This window comes from Chionomys nivalis, chromosome 6, assembly GCF_950005125.1.
Source record: "Chionomys nivalis chromosome 6, mChiNiv1.1, whole genome shotgun sequence".
NCBI classification, from domain to species: domain Eukaryota; kingdom Metazoa; phylum Chordata; class Mammalia; order Rodentia; family Cricetidae; genus Chionomys; species Chionomys nivalis.
Genome location: NC_080091.1, coordinates 32,363,168 through 32,383,327, shown reverse-complemented (window position 1 = coordinate 32,383,327; position 20,160 = coordinate 32,363,168). Strand labels below are relative to the sequence as shown.

The following is a 20,160-nucleotide window of genomic DNA, read 5'->3' as shown; positions in this document are numbered from 1 at the left end:
AGTTGATGAAACTCACACACAGATGGTATCAGAGGACAGAGGGTGTCCATTTATCAGAGGGAACCTGTGTTATCCAGCCTGGCTTCTGGAACTGAGGCAGGGTTTTTTACTCCAGCCTTGCTTCTGCTGTTTTATCTTGTCTAATTTTAATTTTCTGTCACTTTAGGTTGATCAAAAGTCTTAAGGAGGCTTGGATGACAAAGATTCCTGTTCTGATGTTTCTTAGCAATTTCACAGTCACAGAGGGTATGTGGTTTTCAAACTTGCTCAATTGAAAATCAAATTTAGCATTTCAGCCCAGCATATTGTTAAAATAAAACATAAAAAGGAAAGTTGTCAAAGGTTAAAGAAGAGGAGGCCTTGACTCGAGAGGGGTTGGGAGACAGAAGAGCGTTAGGAGGGAGGAGAGGGAGGGGATATGGTGTGATGTTCAATTTAAAAAACAAAGTAAAATAAAATTTGATGTTTAATTCTAATAAATTAAAACACAAAGACAAGAGTTATGTTATATGTTACCTAAAACAAAACAAAACAGACACCAACTGAACAATTTAGAACATGGCTAGTTGCTGGTTTTCAGGCTTCAGAAAGATATTTCCAAGGTCCTGAGGATCCAAAAGTCAGGCAAAGGAAAGGAAACCTGTGTTGTCTGGATTTTTCGCTGACCTTCTGTCCCTCCACAAACCACTTGATCCCATGAGTCTCTGTCCCACCCACACAGCTCCTAAAACTCACACAGCATCCACATGGCAGCATCACTGTGACGTGTGACGAATTCTCACACATCCTTAGGTGATGGTTTTCGTATTTAAGGAAGTGAAGACGAGGTCCTTGGAGCACGTGATCACTATCCATTCAGAAAGAGTCCTTTCTAAAGTAAGTCTCAAAACATACAGGACCCAGAGGCAACCGTCGACTCGATGATACCACATAGCTGGAAGTTCTTATTGACTTAAGCAAGAAATGATTGTAGATCCCCCTAGAAGAGTTTAATTAGTGTCTACTATAAGCTGGGCACCAGGAGGGAAACTTTTTATTTAGGTCAAAACATAAAAATTTGTTTTAAATCAATAAAACTTCTGAAAATTTACTATAATTTTTTTCCTTTTATGTATTCTTCAGATGTAAAAGTAAAGGACTTGATGAAGAACCCCAGCAGATTAACTGAGGACCTTCGATCCTCCTTCCACATCTCAGATGAGACCATCCAAAGCATCTTAGAAGCCACTATTTCCCATTCAAAGGTACTGATTTCCATTAGAAGGAACCCTCCCAACTGCAGGCGCCCTAACACCTTTCTCTGCCTCCTCTTCCCTGTTCCACAGCCGGGGGAAAGGATGTCTGCACAAACGATGTGGTTAAAAGCAGAGGAGCATATGAGAGCAGGCAGGGACCTGTAGGATGTCAACATCACGTGATATAACTTGATCACATTGCCTTCCTTTGGGACAGAAACGATGAGGTTTCTGGCAGCATCCATTTTAGTGATTTCTAACCCTAATTTATGAAGTCCATTAAGTTTGTGTATGGTTCCATATGTGTCATAAATCACAAATCCCCAAAGAAAGCTAGTTAAAAATATATAATCTACCATGGCGGAGAGTCACTGTGTACTCTGGCCATGTGGTGTGCTCATAGTGGATGAGCAGTGCAAGGCTCAGGCTTCCCTAGCGTGGCTGAGAAGGGGTGGGTAAGGACGTGGAATGAGGAGTAGTTAAAACCCTTACGCCATGCGTTATTTATCTCTTAACTTGCCGAATTGGTGCAGGGGAATTGCTTATTGGTGGAGATGGGAGCAGATGGCGACCATGTTGACCCCAATGCTACCTGAATCTTTAGCTGACTTTTTTTTAAACACATGAATGCTTCAATTGACATTCGCTCAGGCTCCTATATAAGTTTAATTTCATGTCAATCCCGACTAATTGGGGCTAAACGCAAGCGTAGTTAGTAGACTCATTAACAGTTAATCTAAATTAAGAAAGAAATAGATGAAACGCTAGAAATCCAAAATGACAACTCTAGTATCACAAAGTTACTTATCACAAGAAAGGCGGTATCTATTTTAGATAAAAGTATCAACTGCATCTCATCGGATACAACATGCCCTGGAGATGTGGGGATGAAGGAGGAGGGGCCCTCCGCTGAGAACGGAGCAGCGCAGACATTTCTTCAACTAGGCAGAGTTCAGTGGGAATCGTGGCTGCTGTGGATTGAACACGGCAGTGTGGAGCATCTAACAGGAAGCCCTGGCAGAGGCTAGAATATGTTTGCAGCAGTGTAAAGGTGCCTGTATGAAAGTGTCACCGATAATCTCAGTTGGTAGTCTTTCAAGGTCCACTTCTTCTGAAGTTCCGGCCTTGCTGCCTGCTTAAAATCAAGCAGCCACCAGGTGTCGCTGATGTTCTATGGTGGGAGGGACTGTTCAGCAAGCTGGTGGATTATGCAGTGCCAATTGCAGTACGGAGGCTTTTTTTTTGTTCCCGCTCCGATCTATGTACATTTCTCTGCATCTCCATAAACCACTGTGGTCACCTAAATAGATGGATCCACAGGTAATTGGACAGCGACTACACAAACGCATCCTCATTGTTCAAACACATATGTACACATGTCCAAGACTTCACACGTGTCCACAACTGCTTAGCAGGTAACACGTTGGGCTCTGTTTTCTTCTAGAGCCTCAGGTTGATGGCCACTTTTTGTCTGTTGTCCCATCTCCTTTTCTTTGTCCCTGGCTTTCTTCCCCATAGTCTCATTAGTCAGTTTACAAATTCATCACTTTGATCTCATTCCAAGCTGTGGGTGACCTACAAGGTACTTTTTTTTTTTTTTTTTTTTTTCCAGTGCTGGGTCTCTTGGGACGTTTCAAAAACCCTTTGCTTGCTTTTCCTTTTGTCCACTCAGGATGGTCCCTTGCATCAAGCATGGCTGTTAGACGGTGTACCTCAGAGGTGTTGCTCTAAGGAGCCAATCTTCGGTTAGGAGAGCTCATTGAATACGCCATGCTGATAGTGTAAATGAAGGCAATGGAAAGCCCTGTGACATACATATCACACAGTGATGGGGACAGGCAACTACAGGAAACCTGACTGGGCGGGGACATTGGAGATGGAGATAGAACACTGTGAGCCATAGTACTGGAAGTATCAAAGTGCTGAAGGAGGCAAGGGCAGGCTGGCGAGTTGATGTCTGGCTGCTTTCCCTTCCTTGCCAGGGTTCCCTCCTTTCTTGAACATCGACACCTGTCATCAAAGCCCAGCATCCCATCACTAATTGAGAAAATGCCTTATAGCTGAATCTCATGGAAGTATTTCCTCCGCTGAGGCCCCTTCTTTCTTCTCTGGTGACTCTAGCTTGTGTCGAAACCAGCCAGTACAGCATTCAGACCACAGGTCAGCAGAGTCACTGGTCTAGTTCTACTGTGACTGCATTGCTATGTGTGTGTCCTTGCTGCTCACAAAAAGACTGAGCAGGGCTCCTCCCTCCTGCTCACATTTTATCCGTACCCCAGTGCAAACAGTTATTAGCTGGGCCACAGCAGAGCCATGTTCTCGGCTCTGCTCTTGACCCACGCCCCTTAGGGTGCAAGCTCTTGCTGACAATGGCGAGTGCTTCTCGTGTGGATCTTCACTAGGTTAGGTTTAAATCGAACAAATATCTGTGTGACTGAATCTCTCTGTCCCAAGTGGTCCCTGGTCTTCCTGCAGATTTCCACCTAAAACATGGACGTGCGCGAAACATGTCAGAAACGCTGTGTCTCTGTCCCCGAGAGAGTGAAGTGATAACAGGTCTGAGCAAAGCCTGCTGCACACATTATGGAAACAGCAGTGTTCCTAAGCGAGCAGCAGCGTTTCCTTAGCTTTATACTCCTCGCCTGCGCTACTTGATTCAGGCAGCTTTCGAACTGGAAAAGCAGGCATAATAATACTTACGAAGGATAAATAGCAAAAATGGAAAACCTCGCAAAGGCGTGTCAACCAACCTACCACAAGCTCCTGCCCTTGGGTGGTGTCGTGGGGTCTTGGTGGGATCTTCTTTATTTGGTAAGTGAGGTACCCAAAATTTCAAGACAAACAGTTTTACCCTCGAGAAAGTTTTAAGAAATAATGTTCAGTTCTAAGAGCTGGCACCGTTGAATGATATACTCCCGAGTGGTGGGGACAGAGGCTCTCAGCAAGTATGGGATGACCCTCATGGGACCAGCTTGGGTTCCAGCCCACCCAGAGCTGGGAGCAGCTCTTTTGGAATTGAGGGCATGCGTCTGGATGAGCTCTACCTCCTGCAAAGTTCTAGCCTGGAGCCGTTAATTTACAGAACCGGGCAAATGTAGCAACGAAAGCCTGGTTAGTGCCCACACCATACCCTCTGGGATCCCTGGGAACTTCCAAGCACATCTGGAAACAGCTGTGAAGCTGCCTTATACAGAAAAGCCTTCTGCTTAGCTACATGTGAAGCTGACATTATTCTAATGTCCCTGTCAGGGTAGGTCTTTTTTTTTTTTTTTTTTTAATGAAAATAATGTTAATCAACCAGATTTCATTTAAGGTGGATTCCTCTCCTTGGCCTGACAAGCCTCATCTAAATCATTCAGGACCTTAAGAGAAAAGCTGCTGAGGTCCCCTGAACAGAAGGGGGTGCAGCCTTTGGGTGCTTTTTAAACTTGAGCTTTTCTTTGGGAGCTCAGCATCTGGCCCACTACATAAATTGTTCTAGCAAGTCCCCAGAATGCCTGAGCCAACTTCTCTAAAATAAATCTTGCCTGCCTGCCTGCTTGCCTGCCTTCCTTCCTTCCTTCCTTCCTTCCTTCCTTCCTTCCTTCCTTCCTGCCTTCCTGCCTTCCTGCCTTCCTGCCTTCCTGCCTTCCTGCCTTCCTGCCTTCCTGCCTGCCTTCCTGCCTGCCTGCCTGCCTTCTCTTCCTTTCTGTTTATTCTTTTTTTACTGCGTGTGTGTTTGCATGTGTGTATGTAAATTTGTGTGTGTGTCTATGTGTGTGTGTGCACACACAGGTATGTGAGTTTATGTGTGAATGGAGGCCGGGGGAAATACTGGCATCATTCTCTACCGTCTACATTAAGGCTACATCTTTCTTGGAAACCATAGTTTGCTGATTCAGCTAGTCTGACAAGCTAGCTTAGTTTTGGGATCTCTTGTCTCTAGTTACCTCCCTCCACCCGCACCCATCCTCCTGGTTCTGGGCTTATAGGTAGGCTATTATGGTTATGTTCTATTTAGATACTGCGGTTTGAAGAACAAACTTCCTTCCTCATGTTTGTTTGGAGTGTGTTTTATCTGGCTAGCTGTCTCTTCAGCTCCTCAATCCAGGTTTCCAGATGAAGTCCCCTCTCTGTGTCTCTGTCTCTTACTTTTAGTATCTCTGGGGATCCCTGACTGATATACCATACTGTCTCTTAATGAATTTGTAGCACATGGAAGCACCAAGCAAGCTTTCTTTGACTGCAAGGCTTCTTTTTTTTTTTTTTAAATTTTTATTGATTTTTATTGAGCTCTACATTTTTCTCTGCTCCCCTCCCCACCACTCCCCTCCCCTTCAACCCTCTCCCAAGGTCCGCATGCTCCCAATTTACTCAGGAGATCTTGTCTTTTTCTATTTCCTATGTAGATTAGACTCATGTATGTATCTCTTAGGGTTCTCATTGTTGTCTAGGTTCTCTGGAATTGTGATTTGTGGGCTGGTTTTTTTTGCTTTATGTTTAAAAGCCACTTATGAGTGAGTACATGTGATAATTATCTTTCTGGGTCTGGGTTACTTCACTCAAAATGATGTTTTTTAGCTCCATCTGTTTGCCTGACTTCAAGGCTTCTTATGGTCACAAGATTAGGGGGTCACACAATGAGTGTCAGCTCAGGTACGTTTCAGCAGCTGTACCCAGGGTAGTATAAACATGCAATAGGATGTCTAGTTGCTTGTGTTTTGTTTTCTTTGTAATTTTGTTACAAGCTCAGTGACTGAAAGAGGAGGCTCAGTGAGGAGGCCTCTGAGTCCTTGTGTCATGGAATACCACACGGCATATGAACAGATAGAGTCTGTCTTCAAGGCCTCCTTCAGAGCTTGGATGCTTTTATTTGCTAAGGAACCCATGAAAAGCGTGGAGATCCCTTTTTCAATCTAGAAGTAAGAAAGGCAAAAATGGTTTAAAAATGCCAGTTTCCTACATGATAACAGCGAAGAGGGAAAGACCTAGCAAACTGAACGCAGAGGGGAGTGAAGCAGCTTCCTCGAAGAAAGCCCAAGAGCTTGGGGCAGGCGGCCTCAGGGTCGCGGCATAGCCGGTGGGTGCTCCAGAGCCCTGCAGAGAGAGAGAGGGATGGAAGGTTCCACACCAGTGCTATCAGCGTGCCAGCAGAGGCAAGCTGCACGCACAGACAATGACTCGCAATTTCCAACACGGTTCCATTCAGAATGCTGGAAATGGAACAGAGAGCCGGCCTCTGCAGTGCTCTGGATCCAGGTTGATCCCCCAAAGGCTCATGCTGTCAATGCTTGGTCCCTTCAGAAGGTGGCTTCCTAGCTGGAGGAAGTTAGTTTATAGGGACTGAGACCTTAATACCTTTAAAGGAGACCTTGAAAGCCTCAGCCTAGCTTTGTTTCCTGGTTACCATGAAGTGATCAGCTTGGTTCCCCTGTGTGTATCCCACCAAGGGGTGCTTTCACCAGGTTGGTAGACTGTGCAGCAAGACCCCTCTAACCATGAAGCAAACAAAACAAGCCCTTCTGTGTGTTTGCTGGGCCGTTCTGTCCCAGTCATGATAAGCTGACAGAGGGACTGTGTCTGTGAGTCTTCAGCACACAGTTTCCAGGGGTTTGTTTTTTCTTGGGAAAGTGGGGGTGGGGTGGGGGGTTTGAAGCTCCATCTGTGCTGGCCTGCTTCCCTCTGATCCACACGCTCCTCCGCAGCTTCTCTCCAGTGTCCTCACTGTGGCTTTGTCTGGAAAGTGTGATGAGGAAAGTCTTCATCTCCTGTTGACATTTCCCGACAATGACAAATCCTGGTTCGCCACAAGGGAGCTCTGCAGCCTGCCTGGGTCTCAAGTGTTCTCTCTGCTCGTGATGATGGGCCAGAACCTGAACCTGAGGGACTTCGTTTACAAAGTAAGGATGGAGCCCTTGGGGGAGGGGCGCCCCGCAGAGAAGCTGCTCCTGGTGCTGTAGCTGACCACACACTGGCTGTGCCTTGTCTGCACCTTCAGACCTCAAACCTGAGGGTGTTTGGTACCTTCTTTCTAGGAAAGGGTGTGATGTATAGAACCTATGTGTAATCTTCTGTCTCAGATTTCTGTCGCTGTGGTCACTGCCACGACCGAAGCAACTTAGGGAGGAAAGGGTTGATTTCACTTTACACTTTCATGTCGTAATTCATCTTTGAAGGAACTCAAGACAGGAACCAAAGCAGAAGCCGTGGACGAGTGTTGCTTCTTGACTTGCTCCCTGTGGCTTGCTTAGCCTGGTTTACTTACAGCATCTAGGACCACTAGTACTGCCCACAGTGAACTGGACCCTCTCATGTCAATCACTACTTAATAAAATGTTCTGAAGGCTTGCCTACTTTCCAATCTAATGAAAGCATAGTTTTTCAATTTTGGTTCCTCTTCCCAGGTTTGTCTGGTTTGTGCCAAGTTGACAAAAAAACAACTACCATGTTTTCTATACGCTGTAATTTCTCTACATAATGTATAATACCCAAGAGCTATTAAATGCTGTATAAATACTTGTTTTCTGCATTCCCTTTAGAATACTGATAAGAAAAATATCTATACATATACATTATAGATTCATAATCTTTTTTGGTCTTCAGGTTGTTTAAGTCTATGGGTGACCCATTGTCCCTATACTAGCTGCAGCATGGGACCAACAGTGAGGGCTTCTGTGGCAGCCTCAGTCACATGGGGTTGGAGGTCACTCTGGGATTGGCATCTCAGTGAGATTTTGTCAAATAAATGGACGTCTAGAAGGTCATGTCAGGTGTCCATGGGGTGAGGGTCCTGAAAACATTGGGCTCAACATGGTAAGTGAGGAGGGGACACCAGAAAGAAATGTCATGAGAGATAGTCAAATCTCTCTCCTTGCTAAGAGGCAGCATCTTGAATATCTGAGGAAGCAGGGTTGAACCTGGTTCATTCCTAAGCTGCCAAGGCAGATGTGCCTACCATGCTGTGGCCCTCGTCTTCTTTATTGCCTGGATCTGTGCTGTCTGTTCTGTCTGTTAGATGCATCCAGTTCTCCCAGGGCAACTGTGGAAAGCCGGAGAGGGGTGTGGGCAATACAGCATCCCTGTGCCCTTCCGTATACCAGCTCTTCACCTGCTCCACAACAGCCCTCCCCAAAGCAGGGAGAGGCTGACAGAACACGAGCGTAACATCCCCAGAGAAGACATACGTGTTGGAAGTTGGTGCTGGTCTGAGCCCCCACACCCCCAGCGCCAGTTTCAAGACTTGCTTCCTATTCTTAGCCACCATTTCTGGAAAGGTTTCCTCATCTCCACATACAAGCTTTCATGCAAATTCTGAGCACCCTCTCTCCCTGCCCTTGCCCATGTCTTTCTTGGAGTTCTACTGTTTACTCCTGACAGTGTGTCACGTATGCCATTAGAAAGGTTCAGATCTGCAGCAGGCCAAGATAGCTGCTGGTGTTCCATGTTCGGGCCAACCGTCTTGGGTCAGAAAAGAGTAGATTTGCATTTCCAGCCATTTGTGGTCTTCTTCCCTACTGGAACTCCAGGAAACCTCTGGAAATGTTAATTTACCTCTCCACATCCATACCTTCATAACCATATATACACAGTCTCCAAGAACAAATACTATATTTATGATAAGTGTACTTTAAAGTCTCAAGACTTGACTCCATGCTTTAGATTCTGGTCTTGGTGTATTGACACTTCTAGCTGACATGCCAAGGAGCTTAGCTCTTGATTTGCTCCTCATATCCCCTCATCCAACATTACCTATGCTCTATCAATTAGCCCAAGGTAGTGCCTGCTCCAGCATGCCCACATAGACCTCTCAATGCTTCTCAGGGACAGCTAAGTACTTGGATAAGGGCCATCATACCTGCCAGAATTTCTTTGCAGAAAGATATATTAGATTGGATTTTATCTTCAGGGACACAGCAAAGGTGACACTACCATTATTAACAATAGCTTCCTTTATCGGGCCCTTCTATATGCACAACTTGATGAGTGGTCACCGATATGTGACATTGTTTGGAGATGGGAGGGTGTTCCATAACACACAGGCACATGCACTGCTGCTGAGAGTCAAACCACTTCAGTTCACATGTACCTCACTTCCTGGCAGTGAACCCCAGAAACCTTTGGTGAAGCAGGCTCAACTATGTCAGCATCACCCATGCCAGAGTCCCATTTACTTCCTACCACAAGTCAGTGGCTTCAAGGGGTCTCCTCTGAATGACAGTCCTAAGGAGAAAAGTGGGAGTAGGGAACGTCCAAAAGCCTCATGTTGTCTTTTGTTCCCCAGTCTCTTCTTTGGTAGTGTGCTGAGTAGGTCCACACTAACAAGGCACAACAGGAAGTGTGCAATTGTGACTCCTGGCCTCAAAGCAGCTGTAGAGTCTCAAGACTCGAGAGAACAGAATTAAGAAGCAGTGACCATTGGGCTTCTTGGGTCATCCCGGAAGCTGAAAATTCAGGATGCAGATGACCTTCAAAGGGAGGGGATCCCTCTGATGTTTCTCACCTGTGGACAGAGGGGCTGCCTGCTAAGTTATTGCGGTCAGCCATAAAGTACTTAATTGTAAAACTAATATTGCAGATGTAGTTTATCTTCATTTCATAAATGATCAAGACAGAAAAGGACCACAGTTCTCAGAGTCTGCATTGTGGGGGATATGCAAGCAAGGAGCGAGATGGGTAGTGTGTCAGGTGACCTGAGCAGAAGTCGGTCTCAAAGGGGACTTTCACTGATCTAATTTGCAGCCCTGAACTGCTCTCACGGGTGGACTCCAGGAATCCTTTCTTCTCTCCAGGCTTCTCTTTGCTCATGCACCGCCCCAGGGTGTTAGGAGCACTGTGATGGAGCGTGAGTCACACAAAAACACTGTTTTATTCTGAGCCTCTTCTCAAATTTCCACCTTAGTCATTTCAAAGATAAGAAGAAATATTTTGAAAGTGATTCAAATTCTAACCATTTGTTGCTGGTTTATATTTTAACAATACTGCTATAATTTAATGTGCTCTGCAAAAACACAGTTACATCTACTCCAACACAGAATTTTTATAGAGTATAAAAAAATAAGCCTTTGATGTTCAAGAGAGGATAAAATCAAGACACAAAGTTGTCGCTGCTCAAAAGATGCTTGTGAGACTGGAAATAGTATTGATTATTCCGTTTTTTTTTTCTTTTTGCTGTCCTGTAAGACTCTGATACCCTCTGAAGCAAACGGCTTGCTCAAGTCCCTGTTGGATGTCATTTCCAGCCTCAGCTCCATCCTTACCAGAGCGCAGCATGCCCTGGAACAGCTCCCTGAGTTTCTTCACAAATTTAAAATCACCACCTTGCTAGACATGCCAGACTTCCAACAGGTGTGTTTGATCCTCGCATGATGGGGAATGTTCTAGTTTGTTCTCTTTGTGTTTGTTCCTTTTTCCCTTGGTTTCTCTTCCAACCTCTATAATTTTATAAGACCACAGTGTATATGGACAAGAACATGTTTTAATGACTCTGGAGCTAACTAACATCACCATACTAGGGCCTGACATTACCTGAAAATTGAGAAGTGCTATTGATCCACATCCCACCAAGGAGGCGGTTAAGATAGTTCAGGCTTTGTCTATGAAGTAAAAAAAATCTTCTAAGTCAATTATTAGCACAGATGAGATTTCAAGGGCCTGTTTAGCTTAATTCTGAGAGCAAATTGCTTTCAAGAACCTTAGAACATTTATTTACATATAAATAATTGGCTTACAAATTACAGATCATTTTCTCCTAATGCAAACACAGACTTGAATTAGGTTAGTGGTTTGATATTTGTTTTTGCTTGAATTCCTTCTGCCTGGGATGGAATCAACCACGATAAGGAGAGTTGGTGGTGCAGGAGGGGTCAAATAATGATGTACCCAGAAACCTTGCTAACAATATGTCCATGTTAACTCATCAGTTAATGGCTAATTTGGGCAGCGGTCAAGAATCAGTATTAACTTAGCCGTGTGAACCCATGCCAAGACTATCCATTTATCTGAAATGGTGATATTATTTGATGGACTAATTTATTGCTGGACAAATGAGAAGGTGTGTAAATGTGTGTGTGGATCTGAGTGTATGTTTGAATGTGAAGGTCTGAATATATGTGTAAACATGTGTGAATCTGAGTGTGAGGGAAGGCATGCATGAATGAGTGTGTGTGAATACCAGTGTTATAGTGTGTTTAAATGTATGTGAATGTGTGTGTGAATTTAAGTGTGAATATACAAATGTGAGTGTGAGTGTATTTGAGTGTGTCTGAATGTGAGTGTCTGAATGTGTGTGTGAGTTATGTGGTGTGTGTGTGTGTGTATGATTTTTCTCCTCTACCACATATATTTGCCAGAAATAAAATCATTATAATGATTTCAGTGGTTTCTTAAGAACAGAACAGACTCAAGCAGAGTCTATTCTTTCACTTGTATATCCCGTCAAAGATGGAACTCTGCTTCCGGAAGTCTGGGAAAACAGTTTGAAATCACTTGTAATTGGAGGTGGCTTTTCTTCTGCTCAGGTTTCACAGAGACACCAAGCCCAAAGTTCATCTTTGGCTTCTTTCCAGTCGGTGATGAAGCTCCTTTGTAAGGACCAGGAAACTTTCCTCAGCAACTCTAACATGTTTGTTCGTTTACCCAGAGTTAACGAACTCTTGGAGGATGACAAAGAGAAGTTCAACATTCCTCACGACTCAAGTAAGACAAGAACCACCTGCGCTTATGTCGGTTGGTCTATACAGAGTAGCAGCTGGGCCTGCCTGTGTGGTCATAAGCGTTCTTCCTGGACTGACTGCTGGGGGCTCATGCCGGCTGGCATTAAACTTTCTCCTTCATTATGACCAGTCACTGAGTGCTGGCTTGACAGTTCCCCATAGACTTTCCCAGGGCCTGTGGTTACAGACTAATCCTTTCTCCTGGATCTTTAAGAAATGGAGTCTAAAACATTTGACCCACCTGAGACCCCAGTCTCTTTGGTACCCTGGGGTAGGCAATGCTGATGACAGCATTAGGGATCATTTGGCAGCAAGCCAGTGTGTTCCATAGCTGCTAAGTAGTTTGTATTTGGGTAATTTGGTCATAAAGACATACATTATGGTTAATTTTAATATGTTTTCTTTCTTCTTCCTCTCATACTCCTTTCTCTTTGTTTTTTGTTTGGGAATCTTGACTGATTATTCCTCTTTCATTCATATACCCTTCTACCCATTCATCCATCCATCCATCCATCCATCCATCCATCCATCCATCCATCCATCCATCATCTCATCCATTTATCTCTGCACTCAGTTTGTTTACACTGAAGGTCAATCTTTGTTGCTTCTTTTTTTGCATTTTTTTTCTCAAATGGTCGTCACAGAAACCGTTAGACAACACCACAAGCTTCACTTTCCAGAGGGCATGTCAGAAGCTCAGAGAACATTAAATTACTTCTCTGAGTTTACTCAGCTCTCAAATCACTGATGATTCTTGGAATCAAGTTTCTTGCACTGTACGTAAAATGATTACTCCGAAGATAAGAACTATTCCCATCTCAATTAAGCTTACAATTTAAAAACAAGCTGTTAAACATAGAATAACATCTTTAGTCAGTGCTTCATGGATTAGTATGTAGTAAATTATATTTTAGGGGATAATTTTTATCAATTTATTGTATTTGCAATGAAAGGATCTTTATCCCTTGTTCACGAGATTTTTCAACGATGAAATAAACGCAGTGATCCAAACAGTATTCATCATACCTATGTGAATCATAAGGACAAGATAACATTTCCCTGTCAAGGCTCACTTTTGGGGTCAAAGAATTATACTGATATAATTATAATTGTTTACAATTGGAATAATAAATTACCAATCATTACATTTATGAATTGCCTACGGATTTAGACAACTTAAGTAGACTTGTTATTGAAATCAGTTAGTTTTATAGTAAGAGCCACCATAAGGAATTGTTTGAGATAACGTAGTATGACTTAATGTACTAAAAGTATTGGTTGTTATAGTTTTGTATCAGAGAGAATCCAGGAGCAACGTGTCAAGGGGACTACATTTTAAAAAGGTCCTTCTGTTTTCAATATTGTGATTATTGAAGTAAGACTTTCCTTGATTAAAACCATGTTGAAAATAATTCCCAATCTCATTGGTATCTGTGCCATCTGTATGGCAGATAGGAGCCTAGAAGGTGGGGTGTTGACGTTCTTAGGGGACAAGGACTGCTAAGTCAGGAACATGAGAGTGTTACCAGCTTACTCCAGTTCAGAGTGATGTCATGAAAACATATCTGAGTCTTTTCTTTGAAAATTAAGGCATAGTGGATGCGTATGTCAGTTCCAGATTTAACTGGATATTTTGTATCAACCTAGGTCACCTAATACTTTCTTTCCTCTTCTAATTGTGGCAGCACCGTTTTGTTTGAAGCTTTACCAGGAAATTCTACAGTCTCCAAATGGGGCACTGGTATGGTCTTTCCTAAAACCTATATTACATGGAAAAATACTGTATACACCCAATTCTCCAGCAATCAATGAGGTCATTCAGAAGGTAAGTTAAAACTAATAATATTCTGATAGGCCGTACAACACACTGTATCAGAAAGAAATCTTTACATGTATAATGAAATTATTAGATGCGTTGAGTTACAGAGCATTTTCCTATGTTGATTCCAGTTCATTTTGCCCCAACATTACCCTTTCACTCTTGGTACTTAGTGTGGATTTGCTGAGCTCTTTGCTTAGAGGATGTCCTGGAGGCTGGGAGGGTTATTTAGAATCACAAATGCAGTGTACTCACTTAAATAGAAAAATCTGAGGGCAATTACACAGAGGACAGTTTCAGGTCAGATAAGGGAACACAGTTCCAGAACAAAGCGTTGGGGACAGATTTAATTCATTTTGCTTGATGCCTCTGACACGGAAGGGAGAGTTCAGAGGTGCACATACAAACTGACCTCCCAAATCATTTTGGTAGTGATGTCTTTGGAATGGACCATGAGGTTTTATGTGACCCTGTGGAGAATAAGGTGAGGTGAAAAGGCCACAAGAATCTCTGTGGAGTTCTCATATTGTGTATTTTTTCTTACTTACCTTTTAATATATTGTTTAGCTTCTCTAGTATCTAGAAGACCTCTTATTAATATCTGCATTAAATTGTGTTAAATTTAATTGTGTTCTCCTGGACACTTTAACTTGTTTCTTTTTAAACAATTGTCCTGAATTTTCATGGGGGTCATTTCATGTCTCGTGGCAGGTGAGTTATAAGCCTCCAGGTACCTTGAAGGGTCACTTTTTCAAGGACACAGGAACAATTTGATCTTCTTCTCAAATACAGAAGACCCTGCTCCATGAATGACAAACTCCAAGCTTCAAATACGAGTAGTATCTTAGAAGTGCAATGTGGTCACAGGATCAGTGGATTATTTTTGGATTTTGTGCACTTTCAAGAGAACTAGGTTTCATCCCCTTGTGATTGCTATGGGACGTCACAGCAAGTCCCTTGGACACCTGCCACCTGCCACTTAGCCTTGTGGCTGCATAGCCCTTAATATGCCCCCTGTCATAGTTATAAATCCTTTTTTTAACTTTTAAATGTCCTTTGGGAGGATTGTTTTCCAAAAGCCTAAGTTTCAATGAAGGACCGCTAGCTATGAAGATATTTGATTATGCCCTCCAGTAACTATTTTGTCTGTCTGAAGCTCTGTTCTCAGCTGTCATTCAGGCATCAGACTTGGAAGGGATGCTCACACCAACTCTAGAGCCAAAAGCTGATGCCAGGTGATGTCCTCTGTGTATGAAACTTACTGAGGTCTCCTATAGTTCAGGAATTTCATAAAAAAATGTCTCTGTCTCAGCTTTATTAAAAAGGAGGCTATGGATTTTTATAGAGATATATGTTAATGTTATTATTAACATCTATTTATATCATATTACATATTGTGTCATGATTTTCAATGATGATATTCTCTTCAGAAGTGTGGAAGAGAAGGCAAACAGCTGAGGAAACTAATGTGAAATCAAGACCATGATGCAGAGGTCCAGACCCCTGGACACAGGGTTGGGGAGAGGACACACCTTACATCAATGTTCTGAGAATAAGGGTTTTAGAAGAACCAGGCTAGATCTCAACGGTTCTTGCTTGGCCACTGCTTGAGTTTTAGAGGTAGTAATAAAAGTGAATGTCTGCTCTGCTTGTTTACATGACCGCAGACTATATTCTCTCTTGTTCAGCCTAGTTAATGTCACTGGAGACCGTGCACTGTCTTACGTTTGCACTCATAAAGCTGACTTAATGCCATTATCCCTTGGATGAATTGTTCTTGCAGTCAACCATGGGCATTTAGTTTTTATGAAAATTGGTTCTGGTTCTTTAAACACACAGATGCATGTCCCACAGAATAGAGATACTCACTGCAATGCCATCTAGGCTGCTGGAGTGAACGGAGCTGTAAATTGGAAGCCATTCTCTCCATCATGGTATTTCAGCCAGTGATGGATCACGCCATTGGTGGTGGTCTTCTGAGGTCATGATGGAGCTGAGAAAAGTCCTGCTGCCCTTTGGCAACATAGCTGTCATCAAGTCATCGCACAACGCATCACTCATGTGCTTGTGAGGATGCTGATGTATTGCATAAAATAGAGCACAGAGAGTTGTGTGCAGTGCGCTATACTCAATACTGACAAACAGTTATGCCACTGGCCTGTGCATTTGGCATACTGTATGTTTTTTATTATTTTGGAGTGTCTTTTGCTTGTGAAAATGCTTTACTGTGAAACGGTAGGCCATGTTCTGGCTGCAGCAGCCCCACACATCTTGTACTAACCATGTGTCTTGGTTGACCCTCATCATCTAAGTTCATATCGGTGCACTCAAAGCTGTGTGCGCAGCACCAAGCGGCCTGATGATGATAATGCTCAGAGCGAATCCTGGCCGCTGATGAACACCTGTGGGTGCTGCTTAGTTTGGGCTCTTTATGATTTCTTATTAGGTAGAAACATAGGAAAGTACCATTTTAAGGGAAAAATTATTAATGCAAATGGGTACTTTTCTATGGTTCAATCTGTGGAACTGAGGTTAGCACCAGGGATCATAATGTCTTAGTCAGGAAATGCGGGAAGGCAGTGTTAAGTACTCCTTTGCCAAATTACATGTGGCCTCAGGTGCACTTTTTTTTATTAATTAATTTATTTAATTATTAAAGATTTCTGCCTCTTCCCCGCCACCACCTCCCATTCCCTCCCCCTCCCCCAATCAAGTCTTCCTCCCTCCTCAGCCCAAAAAGCAAGCAGGTTTCTCTGCCCTGTGGGAGGTCCAAGGACCACCCACCTCCATCCAGGTCTGTTAAGGTGAGCATCCAAACTACCTGGGCTCCTACAAAGCCATTACGTGCAATAGGATCAAGAACCCATTGCCATTGTTCTTCAGTTCTCAGTGGTCCTCATTGTCTGTTATGTTCAGCGAGACCGGTTTTGTCCCATGCTTTTTCAGACCCCGGCCAGCTGGCCTTGGTGAGTTCCCGATAGAACATCCCCTTTGCCTCAGTGTGTGGGTGCACCCCTCGCGGTCCTGAGTTCCTTGCTCGTGCTCACTCTCCTTCTGCTCCTCCTTTGGATCGTGAGACTTCAGTCCAGTGCTCCAATGTTGGTCTCTGTTTCTGTCTTCTTTCATTTCAGGCACACTTTTAAAAGACGCTTTCCCTCCATCTGAAAAATGAGGCATAGATGCCCAACACATGTGTTATTTGAATCCTTTAATCAAGTCAGGACAGGGCACAGTCACACTTCCCTTGCCTTCTGAAGAACTGGTAGGCTGCAATGGGAGGGAGTGGGAGCCTGTGTAGAATTAGTAGATTGCACTGAAATATGAAGGTTTTTGTTTCAAGGGCAGCTGGAGGAGGAGGCAGTGCAGGAGGCGGTACTGGTCAGACTGCTTTCTTAATTAAAATGTTTCCCTAGAATTGAGCTCTTTTCTTTGGTCACGAGTGCCCTCCTGGGCCAGAGAACCAAAAATGTCTTTTTCATTCTGCCTGTCATTTACTCTGAGGTCACAGAAGCAGATACTAGACCTGCCTATTTCTGTGGGCCTACTGGTCTGTGACTGAGCAGATTTCTGCAGACCAAGGACAGCTTGTTGGGAAGAACAAAGGGGGCTGATGGGCGATGGCCCATTTCCAGCTCTCCTTGCAGCCCAGAAACTTTCTATATTAGGATCTGTGCAGGGAGCATGAGCCAAAGAGTGAAAACCATGCGGACCCCTGACTGCTGAGTCCACATGGTGACTGCGGTCACTTTACAACTATAGGACAGAGCCCTACCTTATAAAAGACCTCAAAGGACCAGTGTCCTCCATGAACCTCTCCTCATCTGATTCCTGTCGCTTTGTACCCCTGTCACCTTCTAAAATGATTAAAGGGAGTTTAAAACTTTATCTTCTTGGTATGCTTTAGTGGCCTTAACATAGCGAATTTTAGTTACCTTTTCTCAGTTATTACCATTTTCTGAGCACAGTGTCAGTTTTGTTATTATCCAAGATAATAGGAAGAGACCAAGAAGATAATAAAGCAGGTCAAGTTTAATATGGACGATTATTGCTATAAAATCATAGGAGTAAGAGGGGATTAATCAGCAAGAGAAAGAAAACACTAGAGAACGCAATAATGGCAGACACTTAGAGAAGCACCTGTACTTAGGGCTGGAACAGAATATGCTTTTCTGGAAGAAGTAGTGCCTCTTGTCTGACTTGAGTTCCAAACTGCATTGGAGGGCTCACAGTTGGATGGAGGAACAAGCCAGTGAGGTACCTGAGCAACTTAATTCTGGAATATCAGAAGTATGCAACCTTAACATTGTGCCAATTGTCAAAGGAGGAAGATTACAGAGTCCATCCTCACCACTGAGAACAGGAGCAGTAGAGTAACTTGAGAGTTGCAAGATGCTAACTTAGTGATTGGTACAGTCAGTTGTAAGTTGTTTCTTTAGAGAAATGAGACTCTTGAATTCCTATGATGCTCATTAACTCTCCAGTGTAATTTCTAATCAAGTACACATTTGTATAGAGATGGAAGAAGACTCCACACTGGCTGGGGCCCTTGTCTGTGCCTCAGATCTACTACCAGGACCAGCAGTTTTGATTTTCAGTTTTCAGATGAGGAAGCTGAGTGTGAGGGCTAACTTTGCCAAGGTCTCTCATCAGGTGGTGGAGGTGGCACTCCAACCCAGATCTGTTGGCTTTCATAGTCAGCAGTTTCTTTTTCTTTGTTTTTTTTAAAAAACAAACTATCTTTTTTTTTATTATACATACCAATCCCAGTGCCCACTCCCTCTCCTCCTCCCATCCCCTCCACTTACTTCCTCTACCCCTATCCACTCCTCAGAGAGGGGAAGGCACATTGCTTTGGGGAAGGTCCAGGCCTTCCCTACTAGATCTAGGCTGAGCAAGGTATACATCCAAAGAGAATAGGTTCCCAAAAATCCAGTACAAGCAGTAGGGATAAATCCTGGTGCCATTGCCAGTGGCCCTCAGTCTGTCCCAGCCATGCAACTGTCACCACATTCAGAGGGCCTAGTTTGGTCCCATGCTTGTTTCTTCCCAGTCCAGCTGGTGTTGCTGAGCCCCCATTAGCTCAGGAAGACTGTTTCAGTGGGTGAACCCATCATGGTCAAAGTCAGCATTTTATCTAATACTTGTCTGCTATATTTCAGTGTTTTCTCTTCATGAGTTCACATGTGAATGGTATTCAGTTTCTGCTCTTAGTGTAACTGGTGATGAATGGACAATGGTCAGAGAAACAGAGCAGATGAGAGGATAATGGCTTCCTGTGCACAGACTAGCTTCGAGCTTTGCTGTTGGGATATCAGACTGTGATGGGGGAAAGCTGAGCTGTGGTCTCATCTTCCTATTGGTTGTATCTGAATTAGAGAGGATGGCAAATGGATCATGTTATAGTTCTCATACTTCTGGAATTCTAGCATGAATTATTTTATTGTCTCAGATATAAAGCTACTGTTCATTGAGTACTTATTTCTAAACGATTTGAGCATGAGGATGGCCACTCACAAATACTTTGCTGCCTATGTCTTACAAAAACCAAGCACAATTTGGCCCATTTTATTAATTCAAGATAATAAATGTTAGGGAAGTTCACATTTCCAAGTGTATTGGCTATTAAATGGAAATCCGTGACTCAAAGTGAAGTTTGGGGTCTGCACTGCTAGGGTTCTTTCTATTGCTCATATCTTTGATGCTAGGCATCAATCAGGAAGGATCCTGAGCCTGCAATCTATGCTTCACCAGCTGGAGTATTGGTTGATTATTTAAGGACACAGACTGCGTTTTGTATAGGTTTGTGTAATATCAGGTACAACTTTCCACCTACCCTTAGAATCCTTGCTGTATTTAGAAACTCATCACTTGGAAGAAAAGGATGAATTACATAGGTTAAAGGTGAAAGGAAGCCATTGCTGCTCTTACTATTTAGTAACTTCTAAAGCTCGTATGATGAGTACATATGAAATGCTTGGCTTGGATCCTTATGGAAATTGAACTATGTCAGAGAGTAGACATTGCTCAGGACTTGGAAGATCCAGCAGGTCTGCAAAGACTGTTCACATGTCAGAACGGTGTTTGAAGGAAACTCATGAGACCCCTAGGCAGGTTGAGGTTGTCTCCCAGGAGCCCTATGGAAGGAATGGAATTCATAGAAAATGCTTTCTGCTTGTGGGCATCTATCTCATCAGTGATTTGAGAGCAGATCTTCAGTGGCTTAGCTTGGGGCTGGGTTTCAGGTGCATGAGAATGTCCAACTTGAAGTCATTTATTGAAACCCAGCAAGCAGTGTTGCCCAGGGTAAAAGTAATTATATTTTACGAATAGACTTGATGGATACAAATCCCTGTGAAACATCAGGTCTCTAAGGAAGCAGTACCAGAAGGCCTAAGGATGTGCTTGTTCTGTGTGA

General features: G+C 43.5%; 1 protein-coding gene across 1 annotated transcript in view; it reads left to right on the top strand.

Moving 5' to 3' along the window:
- Positions 1–20,160, top strand: part of Abca13 (ATP binding cassette subfamily A member 13) — a 405,330-nt gene that overhangs the window by 102,722 nt on the left and 282,448 nt on the right. Inside the window, exons 22-27 of the mRNA XM_057772486.1 lie at positions 167–246; positions 1,123–1,244; positions 6,920–7,114; positions 10,395–10,559; positions 11,732–11,909; positions 13,612–13,751. Of these exons, the coding sequence (XP_057628469.1) occupies positions 167–246; positions 1,123–1,244; positions 6,920–7,114; positions 10,395–10,559; positions 11,732–11,909; positions 13,612–13,751 (880 nt within the window). The remainder of the gene's footprint in view (positions 1–166; positions 247–1,122; positions 1,245–6,919; positions 7,115–10,394; positions 10,560–11,731; positions 11,910–13,611; positions 13,752–20,160) is intronic.